This window comes from Carassius auratus, unplaced genomic scaffold (assembly GCF_003368295.1).
Source record: "Carassius auratus strain Wakin unplaced genomic scaffold, ASM336829v1 scaf_tig00214857, whole genome shotgun sequence".
NCBI lineage: Eukaryota > Metazoa > Chordata > Actinopteri > Cypriniformes > Cyprinidae > Carassius > Carassius auratus.
Genome location: NW_020527831.1, coordinates 281,444 through 304,061, shown reverse-complemented (window position 1 = coordinate 304,061; position 22,618 = coordinate 281,444). Strand labels below are relative to the sequence as shown.

The 22,618-nt window shown below is 36.7% G+C and overlaps 6 protein-coding genes across 8 annotated transcripts; 2 read left to right on the top strand and 4 right to left on the bottom strand.

The window, feature by feature from the left end:
- The first annotated feature begins 2 nt into the window (after window positions 1-2).
- LOC113093064 (mediator of RNA polymerase II transcription subunit 11-like) lies at window positions 3-1,541 on the top strand. Its single transcript, XM_026258900.1, has 4 exons — window positions 3-139; window positions 318-401; window positions 959-1,089; window positions 1,249-1,541. The coding sequence occupies exons 2-4, from the start codon at window positions 332-334 to the stop codon at window positions 1,390-1,392; spliced, it is 345 nt and encodes a 114-aa protein (XP_026114685.1). The 5' UTR covers window positions 3-139; window positions 318-331; the 3' UTR covers window positions 1,393-1,541.
- Window positions 1,542-1,680: 139 nt separating this feature from the next.
- Window positions 1,681-3,260, bottom strand: LOC113093065 (ribonuclease kappa-B-like). Its single transcript, XM_026258901.1, has 3 exons — window positions 3,053-3,260; window positions 2,554-2,636; window positions 1,681-2,408 (listed from the first exon to the last, which is right to left on the bottom strand). The coding sequence occupies exons 1-3, from the start codon at window positions 3,128-3,130 to the stop codon at window positions 2,264-2,266; spliced, it is 306 nt and encodes a 101-aa protein (XP_026114686.1). The 5' UTR covers window positions 3,131-3,260; the 3' UTR covers window positions 1,681-2,263.
- Window positions 3,261-3,379: 119 nt separating this feature from the next.
- Window positions 3,380-6,740, top strand: LOC113093063 (chromatin complexes subunit BAP18-like). The gene is made up of 6 exons (XM_026258899.1): window positions 3,380-3,626; window positions 3,708-3,802; window positions 3,933-4,034; window positions 4,605-4,831; window positions 4,935-5,036; window positions 5,995-6,740. The coding sequence occupies exons 1-6, from the start codon at window positions 3,606-3,608 to the stop codon at window positions 6,057-6,059; spliced, it is 612 nt and encodes a 203-aa protein (XP_026114684.1). The 5' UTR covers window positions 3,380-3,605; the 3' UTR covers window positions 6,060-6,740.
- On the bottom strand, window positions 6,598-12,562 carry LOC113093061 (protein FAM122A). The gene is made up of 9 exons (XM_026258895.1): window positions 11,647-12,562; window positions 11,419-11,503; window positions 11,263-11,319; window positions 11,015-11,061; window positions 10,876-10,933; window positions 10,720-10,787; window positions 10,516-10,571; window positions 9,541-9,625; window positions 6,598-9,442 (listed from the first exon to the last, which is right to left on the bottom strand). The coding sequence occupies exons 1-9, from the start codon at window positions 11,730-11,732 to the stop codon at window positions 9,325-9,327; spliced, it is 660 nt and encodes a 219-aa protein (XP_026114680.1). The 5' UTR covers window positions 11,733-12,562; the 3' UTR covers window positions 6,598-9,324.
- An 868-nt stretch (window positions 12,563-13,430) lies between these two features.
- LOC113093069 (P2Y purinoceptor 3) lies at window positions 13,431-16,562 on the bottom strand. The gene has a single exon (XM_026258905.1). It carries the CDS (start codon window positions 15,227-15,229, stop codon window positions 13,976-13,978), a length of 1,254 nt encoding a protein of 417 aa, XP_026114690.1. The 5' UTR covers window positions 15,230-16,562; the 3' UTR covers window positions 13,431-13,975.
- An 894-nt stretch (window positions 16,563-17,456) lies between these two features.
- LOC113093070 (schwannomin-interacting protein 1-like) lies at window positions 17,457-22,533 on the bottom strand. Of its 3 annotated transcripts, none has more exons than XM_026258906.1 (8): window positions 21,422-21,996; window positions 20,025-20,222; window positions 19,818-19,948; window positions 19,653-19,740; window positions 19,443-19,556; window positions 19,199-19,225; window positions 18,252-18,369; window positions 17,457-18,075 (listed from the first exon to the last, which is right to left on the bottom strand). In XM_026258906.1, exons 2-8 carry the CDS (start codon window positions 20,220-20,222, stop codon window positions 17,975-17,977), a joined length of 777 nt encoding a protein of 258 aa, XP_026114691.1. In that variant the 5' UTR covers window positions 21,422-21,996; the 3' UTR covers window positions 17,457-17,974. The 3 variants fall into 3 exon arrangements, with proteins under 3 accessions (XP_026114691.1, XP_026114693.1, XP_026114692.1); XM_026258908.1 differs by having other exon boundaries at window positions 20,025-20,216; window positions 21,422-21,993; XM_026258907.1 differs by lacking the exon at window positions 19,199-19,225 and having other exon boundaries at window positions 21,422-22,533.
- Between the last annotated feature and the right edge of the window lie 85 nt (window positions 22,534-22,618).

Genomic DNA, 22,618 nt, shown 5'->3' with positions numbered 1-22,618 from the left:
CGCAGTCAGTCAGCGGGTTTTGCGTTCTGTTATTGTGTTCTTCTGCGGCTTCCGTAGTTCGTTACACACTGAGAGCGCTTTGTGTGCTACAGTGGCGAAATATCTCGACAAATTTAGTTTACATTGCTTCAGTATAGATGTAAGTAATTTAGTTATCAAACGTATAGATTAATGAAGTGCGTTTTTAATTTTTCAGTAAACTCTTGTATAGCTAAAGCGCGCGTGCGTTTTTCTGCTGTTGTTGATCATTCTGTTTGTAAGAGTTGAGCGCTTGTACTCTGTATGTTTATACTTATATTTCCTTTTTTTTCCTGAAGGTTGTGTGTTCGGCATGGCTAACGACAGGCTGAGGGCGTTAGAAGATGTGGAGAAGGAGATAGCTTTAGTGCTGCAGAGCGCAGGTGTGTGATACTTTATAAATGTATGCGTGGATTTAACTAAAGTAATGCTTAATATGTGACCCTGGATATGATTTTTAGCATAAAATCTATCATTTTGACCCATACATTGCATTTTTGGCTATTGCTACAAATATACCTGTGCTACTTATGACTGCTTTTGTGCTCCAGGGTCACATTTATTCAGACACTGTGTCAAATTCTGGGATTTGTATTGTGATTGCATTGTCTTTAAATCATGACGAAAACGTATTAAATATGATAAATACATACAGAACTGACGTCCCTGCTGACGAAAAAAAGCTGAAGCTAAAACCAGCGCAAGATAATTTGCTACTAAAGTCCTAGACCAGCCAAGATGGTTTTAGCAGCTCTTTGAGACCAGCAAACTGGATAAAGTTAATTGATTTATGCTGTTTTACATTAAATTATGAGTTTTGTGACTGACATTACAGATACACACATTTAAACCTGATATTTACAGCTTTACAGTCATAATATTCCGCATTTTGTAAGTTTATTCAAGTACACAAATTGAACCATAATAATCTGTCTTTCAGGAACGATCGTGCTGGAGCTTTCTAAAGAAAAGGCCAATGCCAGTTTATTAGACCGACAGCTAAACCAGTTCCAGACCTCCATCAACAGAGTTGAGAGTGAACTGAGTGCACAGATCCGGTATCTGACACAGGTCTGTATGTGTGTTCACATCTATCTATTGTTCAATCTGTTGATCAATACTGTAAGGCTGTATACATGTATAAAACATAGAATTGAAGGAAACCTTTGACTACCTCTATGATGTGATGGACTAACATCCATTGATTGTTTTTGTTTTTTTTGAGTAAAGGTGGCAACAGGTCAGCCTCATGAGGGATCGACATACTCGGCCAGAAAGGACTGTCAGATGGCCCTAAACCGTGCAGAATATGCCCGCGTCAAACTGGGAGAGCTGGGACACACCTGCGAGATGATGCTTGATCCGCAGACATAAAGACTTATTAAATGGACTGTTGCATTGTAATATATGCCAGCTGACTTTATAAGTATCTACACGCATCAAACCTTTCTGAATACCATCTACAAGCCAACAACACTTTTTGTTCTTCATAATCTAAATAAATTTTGTTTGAAAAAAAACTACTCAGTGATTTAAATATCTCTCGTTGTAATATCACCTAAGCGTTTGTCTTATTTAGAAATGTTACATACTTCGTATTTCCTGTGATCACTTTTTTTTTATAGATATGACAAAAGAACAATAATAAAAAAAAAAAAAAAATTTTTTTTTCACTAGAATTTTATTGAAGGGAACATAAGACTCTCTATTAACATACATTACGTTGTTCATCACAAATGTGATAATATCAAGTGTACAGCACAAAGGTTGCAGGGTGTACTTCAATAAAATCAGACATTTATATTACCACACACATTTTTAAATATTGAAATAATAATACAAAATCGAACATTCACACATTCTACATGAACATCATCAACTATCATATGGACTCAGTATCTTTTAGGTTATTCATCAGAAGACAACTATTAAAGACCTTCTGCTTGTTTCGTTTATTTGTATCATAGGGAATGTGGAGCGAAGATCTGAATATTTCTGACAAAAAATGTAACACTTAACATGCATGTATCTGTGCATATATATATACTGTTTTACATGATTATTTAAACTTGTATTCATTACGCTATCAACATATCTAGTGTTTAGATTTTGACCTGAAGATGAACTGCCAAATATAGCCATTTAAGACAATGTAACAAAACAGACTGTCCTCCAAGATCACTGAGAAGTCTTTTAAAAATTAATAATTATGAACAATTGCTGCTGAATTTTAAATAGTTTGGGTTTATGTGACCATGTACTCCTGGCGCTTGTTAAGGCGAACCTGACACAGAGACACCGCGCCGACACCTACGTAGATGGCAGCAGCAATGAAGCAGTTGATGCCAACTTGGTTGTAGAGTCCATAAATGTTCTGCGGTGGACTCTTGCTGTTGAAAATAAAGTTCACAAGTAAACATCTGCATGTAGAAATGTCACATTTGGCAGTTCTCATTCGATATTACACACTAACGTAAAAAAAAAAAGTGAAATCACAATCAACTACCCCTTTAAATATAGGGGATAGTAACTTACTCATCACGGATGTCTTCCTCAGTAAAAGGAACATCTTCGATCAGCACAGCAGATTTTGCACTGAAGAAAATTCCCAACATTGACTGGAAGAAAAGCATAATAATAGGATTTTTATCAATATTCAATATTGCGACATTAGGTGGAATTAATTATGGATATTGAAACCCAATGGATATCTATTAAAATACAGACACACAAAGAAAAATAACATTTTATAAAAATGTCAAGGTGGTAAAGAATAGCTATTTAGGCCTTTACATCCCATGACCTGCTGTTATATTCCTCATTTCAAGCTCCTGGTATATTCGGGAGATGAATACATGACTGAAAAAATATGTCTATGCACATTTATTATTTATGTAACGTTATGTTGTTTTCTATCAAAAAAAGATCTAAACACAGCAATATTTACTATTATTATACAGGTAGAATATTCCTGTCGTTGTTGCTACAGCTAGCAAGCAATGTCACGATGGTTAGGCTACGTTATAATCCTTACCAGCATAACGACACCCCAGATGCTTAACACGATCCCACAGGCGGCCAACTTCGGCCCACAGAATAAAAGGGACGGCATTGTATCCGAAATCGCCCACCGATTCTTCCTCTCAAAACTAGGAAAAGGACGCTTACGTTACATCCAGTCGGGATGATGTATCTCTAGTCTTCTCTAGCCAATCGACGGGATGTACATCGGCAGCACTCGGGTGTGTTCGACTAGTTCCGGTAGCGCATTCGACAGCGCTCGGCTATTTGCGTAAGGATGTTGCGCAGATCGTGTGCAAGCATTTGATTGGCTACGCACTGACCAATCACACGCCTCATAGTCGAAGCGCATTGTACTCTGGGAAGTTTTAGTTCTAACTATTGTGTTCCGTTCATGCTGATTGTAGAGACTTTATATTAGATAGTTAATAAATATAACGATATTTTCCTACAAAGGGTCACTGGGTGACTGCAGCCGTCATTTTAAACCGGTTTGCTCGTTTTAGTTACTAAGCGCAGCTGACTGAGACTCGACTGGACTGTTGTTGTATTTCTGTCACTCCAGCATGACTTCAGCTTCCTCAAAGGTAAACATTTTCGTTGCTTTGCATTATACATATTCCTAAATAATTGATGATAATCCAAAAGCACATATGAATGTAAATCAGGTGGGCGAGATCTTCTCGGCTGCAGGCGCTGCTTTCTCTAAACTGGGTGAACTGACCATGCAGCTGCATCCAGTGGCGGACTCGTCTCCTGCGGGGTGAGATGTGCTTTATGACCGCCTTTCCGCTCAAACTGCATCTCCTGCTGTGTTTCACATGTACTGTTGTTGTTTAAGTATAGTCGATATTGTATAACCGCCTCTGTCCTCCGCACTGCGCTTCTCTCAGAGCCAAATGGACCGACACGGAGATCGAGATGCTGCGCTCTGCAGTTCGCCGCTTCGGTGAAGATTTGAACAGCATCAGCTCCGTCATAAAAGAGCGGACAGTGTACGTGTTTCTGAAGCTGGAGCTTAGATAGAGTAATACTCATATATATGAAATGCTGTATATGTTAATATTATTATTATTATTATTATTATATTAATTAGTAAAATATTAAAATTATCAAACAATACATGTAATATAATCGAACTGTGTGGAATATAAAATGCATTTTTTTTCACATTTGTATTTTACATTGACATTCAGTGTAACAATAGCTTATATACCAAAACATCTTGTCAGGCAAATTTAGAATAAGAATGACATTAATAGGCTATTTTAAATCTTTAAAAAAAATTTTTTTTTTTATTTGAAGAATTCTGGTAATCAAACGTTGTCTGGTCTCCATTGACTTTGATAGTGTATCTTTTCCTACAATTGAAGTCAACGGGGACCAACAACTGTTTAGTTCATCAAAATATTTTCTTTTGTGTTCAACATATTAGTAGTAAACATATACAGGTTAGGAATGACACGAGGGTGAGTAAATGATGACAGAATTTTTAAGGTGAATGGACATCTTCCCCTAATGCACCACAAAAAACCTTTGTCTCTCTTTTTCCTTTGGTCTTGTAGTGCCCAGATTAAGACCACAGTGAAAAGGAAGATGTATGAAGACAGCAGGGTACCTCTCACTGCAGAGTCGCCTAAAAAAACCATGAAGAAGAGCACAGTGACGCTACCGCCGCCTCCGGCATCAGTCGCCCCGTCTGTTATCAATGTGCCGACCTCTCAGGTTGTGACATCTGGATTGCAGAGTTCTTCATCTTTACAACCAGCAATAAAGAACCCTAAACCAGCAGGTGAATCCATTTCAATGAATAAGGCTAAATAATGAAACAAAATCCAAGCAGTGTGGTTCTATGTCTGTCAGTGCACTTACACAGTTTGGCTGTCTATTATCAGATGTGACTCTGAGTGCTCTGAATGACTCTGATGTGAACAGTGATTTGGTGGATATCGAGGGGCTTGGAGAGGGTTCCACTAAAAAACCAAACTTTGACCAAGGTGAGTCACATTTTGAATGCACTGAAGGATAGAACTTAAAAAAAAACAAAAAAAAAAACTCTTGTATCATTCAAAAATATTTTATGGTTGTGCATTTATTATGAAGCTGGAAAACAGGGTTTTTGCAGGTCTTAAAAAGTCTTGAATCACCCCTCCATAAATGGGATAGTACTGGCATTAAATCATAAAAATAATAATAATAAATGTATTGTTCTCTGTATTTTTGTCATGTTTTCCAAATATCTTTATATTCTTGAAAGCAATATACATTTAGGTAGTCTTGAAGTCTTGTTTTCTGAGTAATTGAACAAAATTAATTAAAATTACGCCTAAAGCAATTATAAATATCCAAATGTTTTCCATTTAAATGAAGTTGCTTTGTCTGAGCTCAGCAGCAGATGTTTGTTCTCGTTTTAATTGTATATTCAGTTCACTTTGATTTCACCGAAAACAAGATTTCCTATCTTATTGCTTTTCATTGATTTAACAATCTATATATTTGCTCTGGAAAATATATTTGCTTTTACAAATACGTTGCAGAAGGTAAATAAAAGTAATTCAAGTCTATATTAAGTAATGGAAATCTGTTGGAAGGTTTTTTTTTTTTCAAAATGCTGATGCATACATATGCATATTATGTTTAGAGAACATATTGACGTATTGTTCCCTTTAATTTATTGCATACATTTTCTTTAATTGGTCTTAAATGTACCTTCATTAAACCTGCAGAAAACATTCATTGTAATTGCATGTAAAAAAGTGACTGTATTATTACACTTTTTATGCATTTCCTGCATTTTTCCTGTCTTATTCAAAATTGTTTCACAGATACTAATATCACAAATGACACGAAGGTGACTACTTGGTGACAGAATTTTCATTTTGGTGTAAATAAATGCTTAGGAAACCAAGTGCGTTGATAACACGTGTTACATTTTTCTCTTTTTTTTTCTGGCAGAGAGCTTGAATCTGGACTCCAGTCTTATAATGAACTCCAGTGATCTGCCTCTGCTGTCCCGCTGATCTTCACTTGTCAGTCGAAGTGACATTCAGGTCCCTCTACCACCTTTTCTGCTGTACTACATCGCCAACCATTCTCTATCAATGTCAGTGAAAACAACTGCATCCTTAGCTCTTATTATGCAGCAGGAATAGATAATGGAATTATGTTTTAGTGGTTCGTGTTGTGTGATCTGATCTGCCCACATCTGAAAAGGGTTTTACCGGACAGTGGTCAAACTACTTGTAAAAATACTTGCTTTTTTAATTATTAGGCCCTTTTGGCTGAAGTAAAGCTTTGTGAATTGAAGTGAGATGCTGCTTTTAATGAAAATGTGGCAGCACATCATCTAAAATAGTTTTAAGAAAACTGGGCAATTTTCTTTCACTGCCACTGTATGTTAGGTGCAGCTTCTATTGTATGTATATATATGTTGTTTTTTACCATTACAGAATAATTGAACCGGTCATTTAAACATAAGACATGCCTGCTTAAATTTTATATGTATTAATTGTCCTGTCATACAATTTCTTAGCCCGGCAAAAAAAGACAGGAGACAAATCAATAAAATGAGTTTTTATTATGATCTTTTTCATAAGAATATATGGTATAATATACATTTTATGCTAAATGATATTTCTTGTCTGATAAATGGACATTCATCATGGGCGACTGAGAGGGAATAAATGTACTTTTGCTACCAATATGTCAAAAAAATATCCATCTTTCACATCATTTTTTTTTTCTGGCTTCCAGAATGTATTTACAACTTGAACAAAATCTATCGGCTTTGGCATTTCTTTACAAGGTGTTTCTTACGGTCACAATCCGTTTAGTTTTTTCACAACACACCTCTCAGTCATTTAAGGTGAACAAAGAAAGGACAAATCGTGATTCTCTCTCTATGACAAACAGCGCCTGTCATAGAAAGTGTATGGCAAATCTGAATAATAAATGACATGGTACTTATTCTACATTACACAAATGATTCAGAACAAACAGCTGTCAAGTCTTCCATTCAGGTTCTTGATTAAATACCTGGAACTGATTATCCCGATGAACTTGACGACATAATTCCAGCAACTTTAATGCGTATTGCACATTTGTAATCACTTTAAAAGACCCATAAACATTGGTATCAAACTTTGAAAGCTCAAGGACCCCAACAACTGGAAATTGCAAATGACAGTGCAAGTAACTTTGGAATTAAAACTCGTAAGGCATTATCACTGAATTAAAAACGAAGTGAGTAAAAATAAAAGGCAATGAGATTATATCGAGGAATGAGCTGTATTCCCCCAGATATATGAATATGGAAACAGAGGAACGGCTTCATATGTCTGATGTGCAACTTTAGAGACGGACAAGCTGCCGGTGTCCATACAATAAAGACTTTGGGAATCAAGAATTATGACGATGAAGTACATACCGCTACCAGAGCCTGTACACATTCATAAATAATGGAACATGCGCCACAATCAACATAATTAGCATAATGCTGTGAAGTATCATGGTAGATTTGCTTTAGAAGGGCTTCCAGTTCAATTAAATACAGCATGCCACTTGTTGGATAATACATTTTCTTATTCAAATCCATCCAGCTCTAACACAACAATCCAGAACTGCTGCTTTTACAAGGAATTCAGATCGACTTCAAAGATCTGAAAATATTTCCCAAGTGAAAGGATTCAAACAATTCAAAAATTCAAAACGAGGCCCATGACAATAAAAGCAAATATGATCCCACTCATGTAACAGCAACACTGATATCTAACACTGTGCAAATAGTACAAGAGGAAGAGTATGATATCCACTGAAACCAGGTTTGATTTTGACACGGTGTCATTACTGAAAAGCGTCTTGCCTCAGACGGGATACTTTCTAAGGCTCTAGGTCAGTTTCCGATGTGGACTTTTAACTGAAAGTGCTTAGCGCCTACAACAACAACGGATTGTAGACGCGAGGTGAGACATCTAGTCTTTACAGTACATATTTTAAAGGACTATTCAACCACAAAACAAGACTTGCTGATAATTTTTTTCTCACCCTCAGGCCATCCAATATTTAGAAGAGATTGTTTCTTCATTGGAACAGATTTGGAGAAGTTTAGCATTAAATCACTTCTTCACCAGAGGTTCCTTTGCAGTGAATGGGTGCCGCCAGAATGAGAGTCCGAACAGCTGATAAAAAAACATCACAAGTTATCCACAACTCCAGCCCATCAATAAACATCGTTTAAAGCAAAAATCTGCTTGTTTGTAAGGAACAAAATCAATCTTTTAAAGGCATTTTAACTTTATACCATTTCTTCTGGATTATTGTGATGTTTTAATCAGCTGTTAGGACTCTCAATCTGACGGCACCCATTCACTGCAGAGGATCCATGAAGAAACAGACTCATCTATACTGGATGGCCTGAGGCTGATTAAATTGTCAGCAAGTATGCATTTTTGAGTGAACTATTTCTTTAAGCGATAAGCGAATCCAAATATGGGAGATGCCTGAAAGCGCTGATATCGTTCCCAATGATTGAAAGAATATTTTTCAAAACTCAAAAAGTTCAGTCCAAGCTAAAAGCTGTATGGAAAAATAAACATATTTGCAGACATCAGACCCCTCGGATAAACGCAAGAGAGAAACACAGGATTAATACCTAACAAAATATTCGATTATTCACATATTTATACAAGAAGTTGACATCTATGGCCAACTGATTTTAATACTCTCTTTTCCTCAGTCCTTTTTTCTATGCATTCTGGACGTTTTACCAGACTGTTGGACCCTGTTAATGGAAGCTGAAGATGTACCAAAATACAAAAATGTTTTGCCACAACTCGAGGAAATGAAAAGGAGCAAAACTGGTCTCTTTTAAATCTGTACACTAAAGAAAGGATCTTTGTGTCAATATTCGTCAGGTTTCAACTACCTGAACACTTTCATTGCAAATGTGTTATTGCAGACACTATTTCATATATACAGCAAACTATTCTGTAGGCACCGAAGTTCCATAATTATTCACACATTACATAACCTGCAGCATCCATATTGTCATGTCAGATACATCCAGAAGATTTTGTCTTCTTATATTGCAGCTTGATGTCAAAGTAAGAACTAGTTCGAATTTCCTTCAGACGTGATTGAGCTGAAACACTCGATTCAAAGCACCAAATTAAAAGCAGGGAAACACAAAAGGGTCAGAACTGAGATTAGATTGAAGTTTGGTCTTCATTTTACAGCACCTTGCATCCAAAGCTCTACAAGGTGATGATGATCTGGTGAATACTGGGGTTAGATGCTGGGGTGGTGAGAGGTGAAGGGGGGCGGAGGGGAGAGGGACAGGGGGGTGGCCTGGGTGTTTGAACCAACAGGAGCAGTCCCAGAGGAAGAGTCCACTGGCTGGGAAACACTGTATGTATGAAGAGATTCATTAAGTGCTGAAGTAGATCAAATAATGGGGCATGAGATTCTGTTCAGATTATTATTTAAGCATCATGTAAGACTCACCTGACTGTGTAACTTGTTATGTGAGCAGGGTCTGTGACTCCAGCAACAAAGAGCTTTTTGGGCGGACCGTCCGATTCCACTCCACCTGAGTAGAGGAAATGGGGAAAACAAAAAACAGACAATGTAATATGACAACAAAATCACTGGAGAAACTGATTAAAAGATGGGCATTTTAATACTGGAACTGAATGATGATGCCTGCAAAAAACAAACAGCATCACTAGTGTAGATTCACAAACTAGTTGATTCTTTTGAATAAATCAGACACTAAGTTTCTGATGACATGTCACATGACTTGAACCAAGAACCGTTACTATGTACTTATGAAACGCATTGCCAAAAAGTAACAATATAGAAAATGTATTCTTAGAATTACCCAACACTGCCATTCAAAAGGTCACTGATTTAAAAAATATATATATTTATATTTAGCAAGAATGCATTAAATTGATCAAAAAGGACAGTAAGAAATTTAAATAATTTTAGATTCTATTTCAAATAAATGCTGTTCTTTTCAACTTTCTATTCATCAAAGAATCCGAGGGGGGAAAATATATTTTATTTATTTATTTATTTTAACATTGATAATAATAAGAAATGTTTCTTCAGCACTAAATTAGAATGCATGTTAAAATGAGGGATAATGTGACATTCAGCTTTGCCATTCCATGAATCAATAACATTTTTATTTGAAATGGTTATATTTCAGAATATTACTGTTTTACTGCATTTCTGATCAAATAAATACATCTTAAAAAAAAAAAAAATGTTTTCTTCAAAAAAACATTAAAAAAAAACTTACCAGCCCTGAACTTCTGAATGGTTAGTACTTTACTTCATACAAAAAAGATTAATACCACTAAAATATAAAAGTGCTAGTAATAATAATTATTTCATTGTATTCATTAGGATTCCTATCCTTTCTGATAAGTTTCTTTTTCAAATGTATTTAATAAACAGGTTATAAATCATTACCTTTCCTTTTCAAAGGTGTAACTGATGGCCATCTCACTCCAGAGCTCACTGATCCTCTGTTCATTCAAAAGCAAATAAAAAATCTTTGTTCAGAAAAGATATTTGTGTCTCTGTCTATTTTGAAACAACTAAATATGAGACCAAATTGACATTTGAAGGCTATACATTCTAATACTGTAGTTGTATTCATTAACTCAGGCCTACCCTCGAAACCTTCGAGTTGGACTGGGTGAGGAATTAGGAGTGACACCGCTGTCCTGGGAATGGAAGCCCTGCATGGGACGCACATAGTGAGGTGAATGACAAGAATGACAATGAATTGAAACTGATGACCTGCAACTCAAACAGAGAAATACCCACTGGAGACAGATGGTCATGCCAATGACCCACAGGAGGGAAGTGAACAGCAGGCGAGGCACTTAGATGAGAGAAAATCAAGTTAAAATAAATGCATAATTTAATAACCATTTCATTTATTAACAATGTTGTGTTTAGTTACCTTAGCCTCTGTAAACTTCCCCTCAAAGTGAGCTCCATATTCTCAATCTGGACGACAAACATTGTTCAATAAAACATAATTTGACTGAATTAATGTTTCTTTAGATACAAAAAAATTGTGTCTAGTAATAAACCTCTTCAAAAAACTACATTGGATTCTTTCTAGGTCTTCATTTTAAAGTAAATGCAGGCAACAGGTACTCAACATACGGTTTAAAAGCCTCACAGAATCGATTCTTCAGTTCTCACCTGTCTCTTGTGTTCGGATCTCTCACAAGACAGCGAGAATGGGGACAGAGGAAGGGGCTGTAACGCAAATAAGTCATTTAATTTCATTCGAATTTTTTTATATAGAAAAACTAAATTCCCAAAAACTGATTTTCATAAAACCATCTGAACACCCACCCGTGAGGGACAGCTCGGGTTCACAGAAACGCTGCTCCGACGATACCGAGCCGAACTATTCGAGCTGAATACTGTCGTCCCATCACTGCAGCACCAGCAAACAAGAGTTTATAATTTGAAAATGATGTTTATGGATTCAATTATTTATCTACATGATTCAGTAATGTGTATTGTTGTTTTAAATTAATTCACAAAGTAAAGAATATTGGGTTGCAGCAGTTCCCTCACCTGACGTTCGTGATCATGGGGGCGCTGTTGGACCTTCGTAGGGCTCCTCCTGCGCCTGCGCACTGGTCCACCTCCATCCTCTCCATAGCTCGTCCTCTGGCAGCGGGACTACGCGACACTCACGGCCGACCTGAACGCGACCTGATGCGGCCTTACCCCCAAATCTCACCCGGCAAAAGCCCGACCAGCAGGCCTCACGCCAAAACACCCGATCCAATTTAGCTGAGTGGGCTGCTTTCCAGTGTCTATCGCATTTTGTTGAATTTTTTTAACGAAATAGCGTCAGCTGGATAGACTAATTTAAAGAACAGCTGTGAGCACGAGCCACAGCTGGTTTATCGGATCGCACACAAACTTAGTATAAACTCATCAGGTTGATTTCGTCGGCGTAAACATGAAGCAAATACAAGTATTTCTGTACATTAAAGAGACTTTTCGTATTCAGTCCACAAGTTAGGTATATTCAGCACTATTTTCAATGCAAAGCCACCAACTCGACAAGGTCCTTTGGCTTTTTAATCCAATCCAACTTATCCGAGCAGAGCAAATAAAACATCGAAAAGCAAAAACAGCACATAAGCGATTTAATACGGATCAAAGTGGACAAAAAAATAAGCTTTCAGGTCTTTTCTGTAAAATGTCGCGATAAAGGTGAAGCCTTCTGTCACGGCTTATTTTTTTCAAGTTTACCTGCTAACGTTAGTTTGTAAAGCATTCGGAAAAATGACATAACACCATCCCGATCAAACATGTGATCTTCTGCTCTGTCGGTGAAGGCATCCTTAGCTGAAAGTGTCTTCTGGTACTGTCTGTAACACGGGATACACTAAAAGTTTTCGGTCATTTCTTAATTTAGAAAATAAAACATATTTCCCGCAACCAAATAGAGATTGTGCATCCCATTGTACAACAGCGCCTCGCTCTGGTAGACAAGAGAACTGCACAGAGATAAAGCACTGCTGAAGAGAGGCGAGTATGTGGCGTGCAACTATTTACTGCGTATTCTTTTGCCAATTATTCTGGCCTTAATGCATGATAGAGTTTGCTTTTGATATGGATCTTATTAAACGAAAAGGTAATGCGATTAATGAAAGAAGAAACGCAAATATTTAAGGTTATTTCCATTGAGGATTTATCCTCAAGTGTCACCTTGGGTACATGACAGTCATACTAAACCATCATACATCAGTAATGCACTACAAAATTGTATTTGGACAAGGTAAACGTGTATATAAAGTTTAATTAAGCTTTTGATGTATGAAATGTAGTGAATGTAGTAAGTTATATGAAAAAAAAAGAAGATTGTTTGTGATTCCTAATGCATCAACTAATTTTAACAAATCAAATCAACCCCCTTGGGGTTATCAATTAAAGTATATCAATGTTAATTACATTATAACAAATAATAAAATTTCATAATAAATGTTTATGGATTTTACACTCTTCCATATTAAATATAAACCATTTACCATAACGTAGTGAATTCTGTTGTAACAAAACTATTATAACAAAATATCCACAGTTATTTATGAAGTGGTGAATTCTAATGAATTTTACACTCTTACCTATTCAAGCCTAATCACAATGGTAGTCTGAAAGTGTGTATGTTTAACGAGATAAACATCATTTTAAATAAAATAAAATGAAGTCATGTATACTGTAATTTATTCTATCATTGTGAACAATATTAAAAACAAATGTATGGTGTGGCTTATGAATTAGTGAATGTTTTGTAATTGCAATTCAAGCAGAAAAGAAGAATGGCCATGGTGATGGTGACAAGTTTAATTTGGATAAAGTTTGCTTTTTAGTTTTAAGATACATTCAAATGAGTTTTCATTCACTACAAGATCTTTATTAAATTGTGAAAGTATGTGCAGTTCGACAGTTTCAGGATCTCGACAGCACACAGGTCACATTAGTCTTACTAATAGTGTGAGCAAATCGGTTTAATTGTCACAAGATGTCAATTAGTAACTTTTGCTTCCTGTTTCTTTTGTATATTATTTTGGCCTGTTGACTGTACTTTACTTCTAGTCAGTCAGCAATAAATAACTTATTTTGAACATAAGAAATGCCAGTTTCATACTTTCATAAATTATTATTTAAGTATTATTTACCGCTTCAATTTTTTTTTTTTTTTTTTACACAACAACTCCAAAAACATGACATTTAAAAGAGACACTTGGTCACAAACTAGCATAAAACATACAGCAGTACACAAGATTGTTTGAAATTGCTCAGTAGCATGACTGAATAATAAATAATATGAAATCTGGAACGTTAAAAGTAGGTCTGTCCCACAGAGACTGTGCACTCCCGGCCTCATCTATGTCATTCCTGAAGATTTCGAGTCACTTTCATGATCTTCCTCTGCTTTATGCGAATTGCCTTGCTCTTGATCCTCAGCCTCTTTCTGTCCTCCAAGAATCTGTAAAGGCCAGAGCAGGTGGGTGTTGTGACCGGCGCTGGTCCGTCCACAGCAAGCTAAGCTTTTGTCTCCTGTTAAGAAATAAAGGAGTGCATTGAGCCAGGAATTGCAGGAAGCCAGCGGCCGAGTGATCTTGTAGCAAATGGAAACCATCCGCATGGTTTGGCACTCGACGGCCTTGGTTTCCTTGAGGACGAGGAAGAGCGTGCGTGTGATGTGGAAGGGCAGGAAGCACAGCGCGAACAGGATGGTGATGGTGATGATGGTTTTAATGGACTTGCGCCGCGTGTTGAGGTACGGCGCATGTTGAGAGCCGGAGATGGACACGGACGTCCTGTCTTTGACCCCTTCGACCCCGCCGCACATTCCCCCTTCCTCTTGCACCTGTGGCTGGGAGTGAAGCGTTTGGAAGATGGTCCGCACCACCTGCGAATAACACCATGCAATGACGATAAAAGGGAAGAAGAAGCCCAGAAGGTGTAGAACGATTCCATAAGGCACGTATTCAGAAAACTCACTATCGATTGCGTCATCCCAACAATTCCTATATACCTCCACCTCTACTCTTCCAGCATCTCCACTACTTTCCGACCACGAATCGGTTCCTTCGATTTTCCTCAAAACGTCCCCTGTTTTGGCAAACCGGACAATCGGGCATGTAAGGATGAACACTATGACCCAAACAGTTGCGCAGATGCCCCTAACCGCCCGCTTGCTCTCCAAAGCAATGTTTCTGATCGGATGACAGATTCCCATGTAGCGATGGACGGATATACAGGTGAGGAAGAAGATGCTGCAGTACAGGTTGAAGTAAAACAAGAAACGCACCAGCCTGCACATGAAGTCCCCAAAAACCCAGTGGTCACGCATCACATAACTGGCCACGAGGAAGGGCAGCGAGAAGCTGTACATCAGATCCGTGGAGGCCAGATTGACCATGTAGATCAGCGAAGTGTTCCACTGGCGGCCGCTTCGGCGAGAGCGCAGGAGGACTGTGGAGTTCAGGACGAGGCTGAGCAAGAAGGTCAAGGAGTAGCATAGAGGCAAGATGATGTACTTGTAGGACTCGTCGATGCTGCAGCTGTGCGGTGTGCTGTGGTTATGAGCATCTGGCTGCAGAGATCCGTTGGAGATCGAAGCCGTGGTCTTCATGATCAGCTGTTACCACAGAGCCACATCACCGTCTTCTCGAGACCTCTTCAATTCAATCTAGAAGCTCCACATTCTTCAGCCTTCAGGATATCCTGTGAGGACATCGCTCCAAAATGGAGAAAACAAGAGGAACGTTATATAGTTTTACCGTGATTGCATTGTAAATCTGGACTTTCTTGCAGTCCGTCCTATAGTTTATTTCCAAGCAAACTGCGGGTTGACCAATGACTCAGTCCTTCAGCTCTATCTGTCTATAGTGCTGAATCGGCCTCTTCTGGTCTATTACCCCATCAATCAGTAACAAACTAGTCCGTAAACCCTTCATTCATCTTTCCATCCCCCATTTTTTGAGTCCCATGTATTAGACGAGTTCTTTCACATTGCGCTTTTTTCTTTACACAGATTAAGAGGTATCAACACGCGCCACTTCCTGACCCAACTGACCCCGTTTGCAATGAAAACTGCGAAGCGTGTGCATTAAGATGCCTAATTTATGGCTAGACATGGCTGTTACATTCATCTATATGCATAGTGCCTACATAACATGGAGCAGTAATGACAAAGCCTCCATGTTTGGTTCATAAAACCCTTGAGTTTGTTTAATGAATATGTTTGTGTACTACAGAGGCAGTTTTGGTATTACAATATCATGTGTCCTTGCAGGTATGTTCCAGTAAATAATTAATTCCCATTCATTCAGACAAGAAAATGCTGATCGGAAACCCAATCCAGCGTGCAGTTCAACACAAAACCGTGCATATCGATTATAAACACCTTGATTTGATTATTAAAAGTTAGAAAATGTAAACTAGAAATAATGTGATTGTATTATAGAGACTGAAATGACTGGATAGGTCATCCTTACACATTTAAAGCTATTTTCTTTTTGTAGTATTAAAGGCAAGTTTGTTCTGATACACGCAGACCATTGAAAGTAGATCTAAATGAAATATCTTACCTGCTTAAAGGTCAAGACAAAAGGTAACTTGAATGTGCAGCCAAAATGCATTCATTTCTTCACGCATTTGATAAAAGGTCAGGACGAAAGGTTCAGTAGTTTTTGCTGCACTTCTTGAACTACGCTCTCTGTGTACAAATTACTTTCTCCGTTTGGTATCCAGATCTGCTAGGTTTTATTAATCAGTTGTCAATCAGTAATTCTGGGTGCTTTCTTCTTTTCTCTCTGGTCTCTGTGCCCTCTCTCGCTCCCTCACCGTTCGTTCACCGAGCATTAACGGTCAGTCAGCTGAGCATTTATGTACAGCAATCTAACGGAAACACACAGGCTGTTATGCAAAACATACCTGGGCTGAACAAGTGTTGTCTAATGAACCCCCATAACCCTGACTAGTAACACTCAAGTAGTCGTTTATTAACATCGAAACAAATATTTTTTTTCTATTAACTCATATTATACTGTTTATAATATTACATTATCATTAATGAAATAGTTTACCCAGGAATAAAAATAAGCTGAAAATGTACTCATCCGAGATGTACAGGTGCTGGTCATAGTGTAACAAATCCCTCATAAAGATTTAACTTTTAAACTCTCACATCTGAGCGAAATACAAATCCATAATCCATAACAATGATCATTTCACATCAAAATTAATCAACATTTTAGACCGTACTGGCTTGTAAATTGTGCTTAGTCTGTGCATATTTATCTCCTGATACAGATGAGACAACTTCTTAATTGAAGAAATCAATATAATGGGTAAAGGACTTGCATTTTAGCCTGAAACAACAGTGTGAAGTTGTGTGGATTATTGTGATCCTTTTATCAACTGTTTGGACTCTAATTCTGACTGCACCCATTCACCACAGGGGATCAATTGGTGAGCAAGTAATATAATGCTACAAATCTCTTAAGATTAAGAAAAACTATCTGCATCTTGGATGGCCTGAGGGTGAGTACATTTTCAGCAATTTTTCTTTTTTTGGTCACTTTAAATCAGTACTGTCGCTGGGGAAAAAAGTCTGCAAATTACACATTTATTCATACAAATGTATAAAAATGTGCATTACTTTATTTTTTCATCACTGAAAAAATTCCACAACATAAATTTCGACTTTAATCCATCATTATTTTCTGGGATCTTTGAGGCACCTTAAATAGAGGTGTCTAGCAATCTAAGGAACCACATAATAACCTTAAGTATCTTTTAATGCAGAGTTTGTATGGTATAACCGCTTTTCCAGTTCCACAAAAAAGGCTAACGACTGTGTATAAAATAAATGATTTATTAAATTATTGTGAATATTTAGCACTGAGATATACTTCATTCTCATGTATAAGTTCGATACACAGGAAAGTTATAAGGCACATTCATGATTGCAAAATGCACATGTTTATATTTTCATGGCTATTACATATACTGTATTTTAATGGAATGCTTAAAGTAACTGATGATTAATACATCACAGTTATTGATCACATATGGCTTTGACAGCAGCTTAATATATTCTTTATTTATGGAAGTAAAATTAAACTGTAAGTGACATATGAATCAGAGCCGTTAGAGTTTGTCATAAGGCACTTTTTCCCACAATAAAACTTGTGACTATAATAAATGTGACTCACATTTTTAACAAAAGTTTCTGTGAGGGCTACATTTCTTCAAGAATAAACAGGATATTCTGGCCTTTGTTAGTCCACAGGATGAGTAACAGTAAATTACTGCTTTCAGAAAGTGCCAACATTAAACTGCAGTTACGCAGTGTTCCAAACAAAAAGATAGTTCATAATGATGTCATATCCTGTACATCCAGGAGCAAAGCATCTTGCTTAGTCCGAAGGTGGTCCCGTACTACGAGGTGTTTCACCAGTTCTGAGCTCAAATCTAAAAACATGAATCAAATGAGTGCACTATCACAATGGCATTTTAAAAGAGCAAAAAGATTTTGGAAAAGAGTTTAAAGAAGCATGAAAGCTATACGACATTTGTGAGTTGTATTATTGATTGAAAATATTGTTGCAGTTCAGTGACTGCAAATTGCATCACTGAGGAAAAGATACCTTGAATGTCCTCATTCAGCGAGGCCCTGAGCGCATTCAACTGCAGTAAAGAGCACGTCTGCAGATCACTAAGGCTGAGAATCTTTCTCCTTATGTTCATGCTACTGTGGGTGGCTTGCTGAAAATAAAACGAAAATATGCACAAAATAAATACCAGAGAAATTAACACTTACCCTCCTTTGCCTTAAGGGAACACTCAAATTTTCCAACTCCCCTAGAGTTAAACATTTGAGTTTTACTGTTTTCGGATTCATTCAGCAAATCTAGTAGCACTATTAGCTTAGCATAGATCATTGAATCTGATTAGACCGTTAGCATCTCGCTCAAAAATGACCTAAGAGTTTCTATATTTTTCCTATTTAAAACTTGACTCTTCTATAGTTGCGTCGTGTACTAAGACTGATGGAAAATGAAAAGTTGCAATTTTCTAGGCCTATATGGCTAGGAACTATATTCTCATTCCAGCGTAATAATCAAGGAACTTTGCTTTCCAGACTAATTATTAGTAAGAAGTAAATATTAGTGCTGTCAAACAAGTAATCGCGATGAATCACATCCAAAATAAAAGTTTTTGTTTACATGATATACTATGTGTACTATGTATAATTATTATGTATATATAAATACACACACATGCATGTATATATTTTAGAAATGTTATATTTGTATATGGAATAATATAATATAAATTATATAAATATACAAAATTTAAATATTTTCAAAATATATACTGTAAGAGTGTGTATTTATATATACATAATAAATATAAACAGTACACACATTTTATACTTATAACGGGTAAATGATTTTAGGCTTCAGATGAAAGTTTGAAATGTTGTGAATCATCCCGGAGATGGCTGGTAACTTTTTATTGAAGATTTTTTTTGAAATCCAAGTGGAGAAAATGAAAGGGAAACAAGTCAGCTTTTCTGCCATCATTTACTCACCCTTATGTGATCCTGTGGAACTTCATTCTGTGGAACACAAAAGTAGATATCTTGAATGACACTTTTATGGTGTTTCTGAATCCATTTTGAAACTTGAAAGCTTCCATCCCCATTACTAGCTCCATTTTTGTTTTGTAAGTGCATGCATAAACCACCCAACGCATTCTCCTTTTGTGTTTCACGGAAGAAAGACAGTCATGCAAGACTCTCATGTTGAGTGAACTATGTCTTTGAAATCCCCCACCTCTTTCTCCTTCTGTTCGGCCCATAGCTTGTCTCTGAGAGTCCTGAGTGCTGCTTTTACTTCCTGTTTTAGTCCCCGAGAGCAACTCCCATGTCCCCCTGCCTCACATGAGCTCTGAGGATAACAAAAACCTAATGCTTTTCGCAACCTCATAAATCATGACCTGAGATAAATCTCAGGAAAACTTCAATCACGACTATCTGCACCCACCTCTTTGCTAGATGCTCCTTCGTCATCCTCCTCCTCACTCTCGCTGTTGTTGATGAAACACAGCTGAAGGTTTTTAGGACTATTAAACCTGAAGGATGGAAACACACAGCATACATTAAACAGAACAAGGTAGCTGAGGATTATGAGCATGCATATGTGAATTACCGTGATGTTATGACAGGGACACGGCAGGGACTGTAGTCCTTCTCATCCGTCCATGGCTCCCGATGGAGTGAATGGTGTTTTGATTCTGTCCAGCATCCAAGTATTCGGTCTCGCGCTGATAAACCTAGACTCTGAAGCATAATGAGGTCTTTAATAATATTTTAATAAATATAAAGATATATATATAAAGTCCTGGTAAAATGTTACCTCTGCTTTTTTCTTTCTTTCTTCTTCCTGCCTTTCTAGCTCTGCAATCCGCAAACTTAAATCTTCCCATTGCATGATGGGTAGGTTGTGATCATCCAGGGGGGAGTCCTCACTTTGCTCTTTGGTCCACCGGCCCGATGGTGAGGGGTCATCAGCGGTCGTCTCATAATGCCTGTCGCTGTCTGGATTCTCCTCCATCCGTTGGAGGGTGATGCAAAATTTTATATATTAGAAAATATAAAGACATAAAAAAATTTCCTAAACCTTTCATAAACCTAAAACCTAAACCAAAAATTATTTGGATGGGGGAAAACATCCAGGGTGACTCAACAAAATGAGTGTGCTCTTTAAGAAATATTTTTCAGTGATAAGTTTTGTAAAAAATAAATAAATCTGGAAAGGCTTGGGGTTGGTGATATTTTTAATGTTTTCGAAAGTCTTTAAAAAAAGTGCTCACCAAGGCTACATTAATTTGATACATTGAACGTTAATATTGTAAAAATATTATTACAAGTTAATTCATTCTCATATGCAGATTTGCTATTCAAGAAACATTTCCGTCAACATCATCAATGTTGAAAACAGTTGAGCTTCATAATGTTCTTGTGGAATTCTTTTTTTTTTTTTTTTTTTTTTAAGGATTCTTTGATGAATAGAAAGTTAAAAATAACAGCATTGTTTTTAAAACAAAATATTTTGTTACATTATAAACACCTTAGAGTAACTTTAATACATTTTCACACCATAAAAGTATTAATTTCTTAATATTATCCAATGGACATTCACTTTTGAGCAGTAGTGTAAGTTAGGATATAGCTGCCTTGAATAAGCAACAGTTGACAGATTTATAGCAAGTTTTGCAATCATAAAGGGCATATTTCATAACATACTTCAGGAGAATTTGGAAACATTGGCTGGGAACAGGCCAAAAGACATTTTCATGCAAAAAAAAACATTTTTGTTTTTGTTTCTGCATATAGGCTACATAAGAAATTGCCTACACAGAGAGTAAATGTTTTCGCTGTTAATATAATTATACATGTTCATGAGGGACAAAATTAAATGAAATGACCCTTCAAGTAGGACAACTAGGACATTTCATTTTATTCCAGATCTTAAAGAAAGCCATGCTACATTAAAATGTTTTCAGAGAAAAAAATCCCAGCACACGCGTCACATTAAAATTAAGTAACGTTAGCGTTTCTGTTTGCTTCGTGACGCATGACTAATACTTGAATCCTTAAAAAGAAACCACTAAAAATATATTTTTTTCTATTCGTTATAAATTTTATACTCAATTTTAGACGTGACAAAGTTGTATCGTATCGTGGCTGCGCCTCCGGTTCCTGTTTTCTTTTCTTTTATAAGAGTAGGCTACATGACATGAATTCACTCACCTTTTATCGTAAAACTGATGTCGACATCGCGACTGTCAGCTAAAATGCAATGTACTTCAACATTTCATGCTGTTTAATGAATTATTTCTCACTAGTTCAATCCTTCCTCTGTTGCAGAGGAAACACCCCTCTGGCTTTCCCTTTCCTCCCGCCCTCCTCCGTCCGTCTTTCTTCAACTGTTTTCTTGAACCGCAAGTTTCGGAGACTTTTTATCGATGTCGATCGTCTGAACTTCATAGGAGTCAGTTGCTGCAGTTAAAGTCTGAATTGTGCGTTAATGTTGTGTATGGTGTTCTAGTGACAGCTGGAAGTGCAGATAAGAGTGTTTGGGAAGGGTTGAGAAAGTAGGTGTCCGGTTTCACATGTTGGGAGAAGTCTGCATGACTGTGGCGTGTTGTTCACACTGCTGATGAAAGCTGTGATGCAATGCTTCAACAATGTAGAAAATCATATCCCTCTCTGTAAATATTGAAATATTTCTGGAGGACCTCGAGGTTGCTGATGCAGTTTGAAAGTGGACTAAAGTATTGAAAATATTTAGGTAAAACTAAATGAAGACGGAAAACGTTTGAGGAAAAAAAAAAACTTTTATTATGCAGGATCATAAAATAAAAATAAAATTATGGAATACTGAATGGAATGTAAAAAAAATGAAATATTATACAATTTTTAAAATGATTTTAATGACTACATGACAACAACACTGTTTCAAGTGGATAAAAAAATATTGTATGTATATGGCAGCATGTTTCCTATATCTTTAACTATATCTTTGTTTTATTTTATAGTTTTCTAGACAGAAATAAGAAGTGTTATGTCACTGACTCATTGACGTAGATAGGCTACGTATGCTGTATGGGCCATTGATGCAAAGCATTTTATTTTTTAAGACATGTATTACTTGTGGGGCTCATATGTTGTTGTTATTCAAGCAAAATAAGAATATTAATAGTAAGACATTATGATGATCATGTTAATATTTAAATTCAAATTTCAGTTACTAATTTATAACTGAAAAAACTGAACTAATTTCTAATATTTTATTATTATTTGTTGAAATAGAAAAATAAATAAAAAATTAAGATTAAAATGTCAAATCTTGACATATCAATACATCTACATGTATCTATCTATCATATATCTATATAGTGTATATATACCTATTAATACACACACTATATCTCTCTCTCTCTCTCT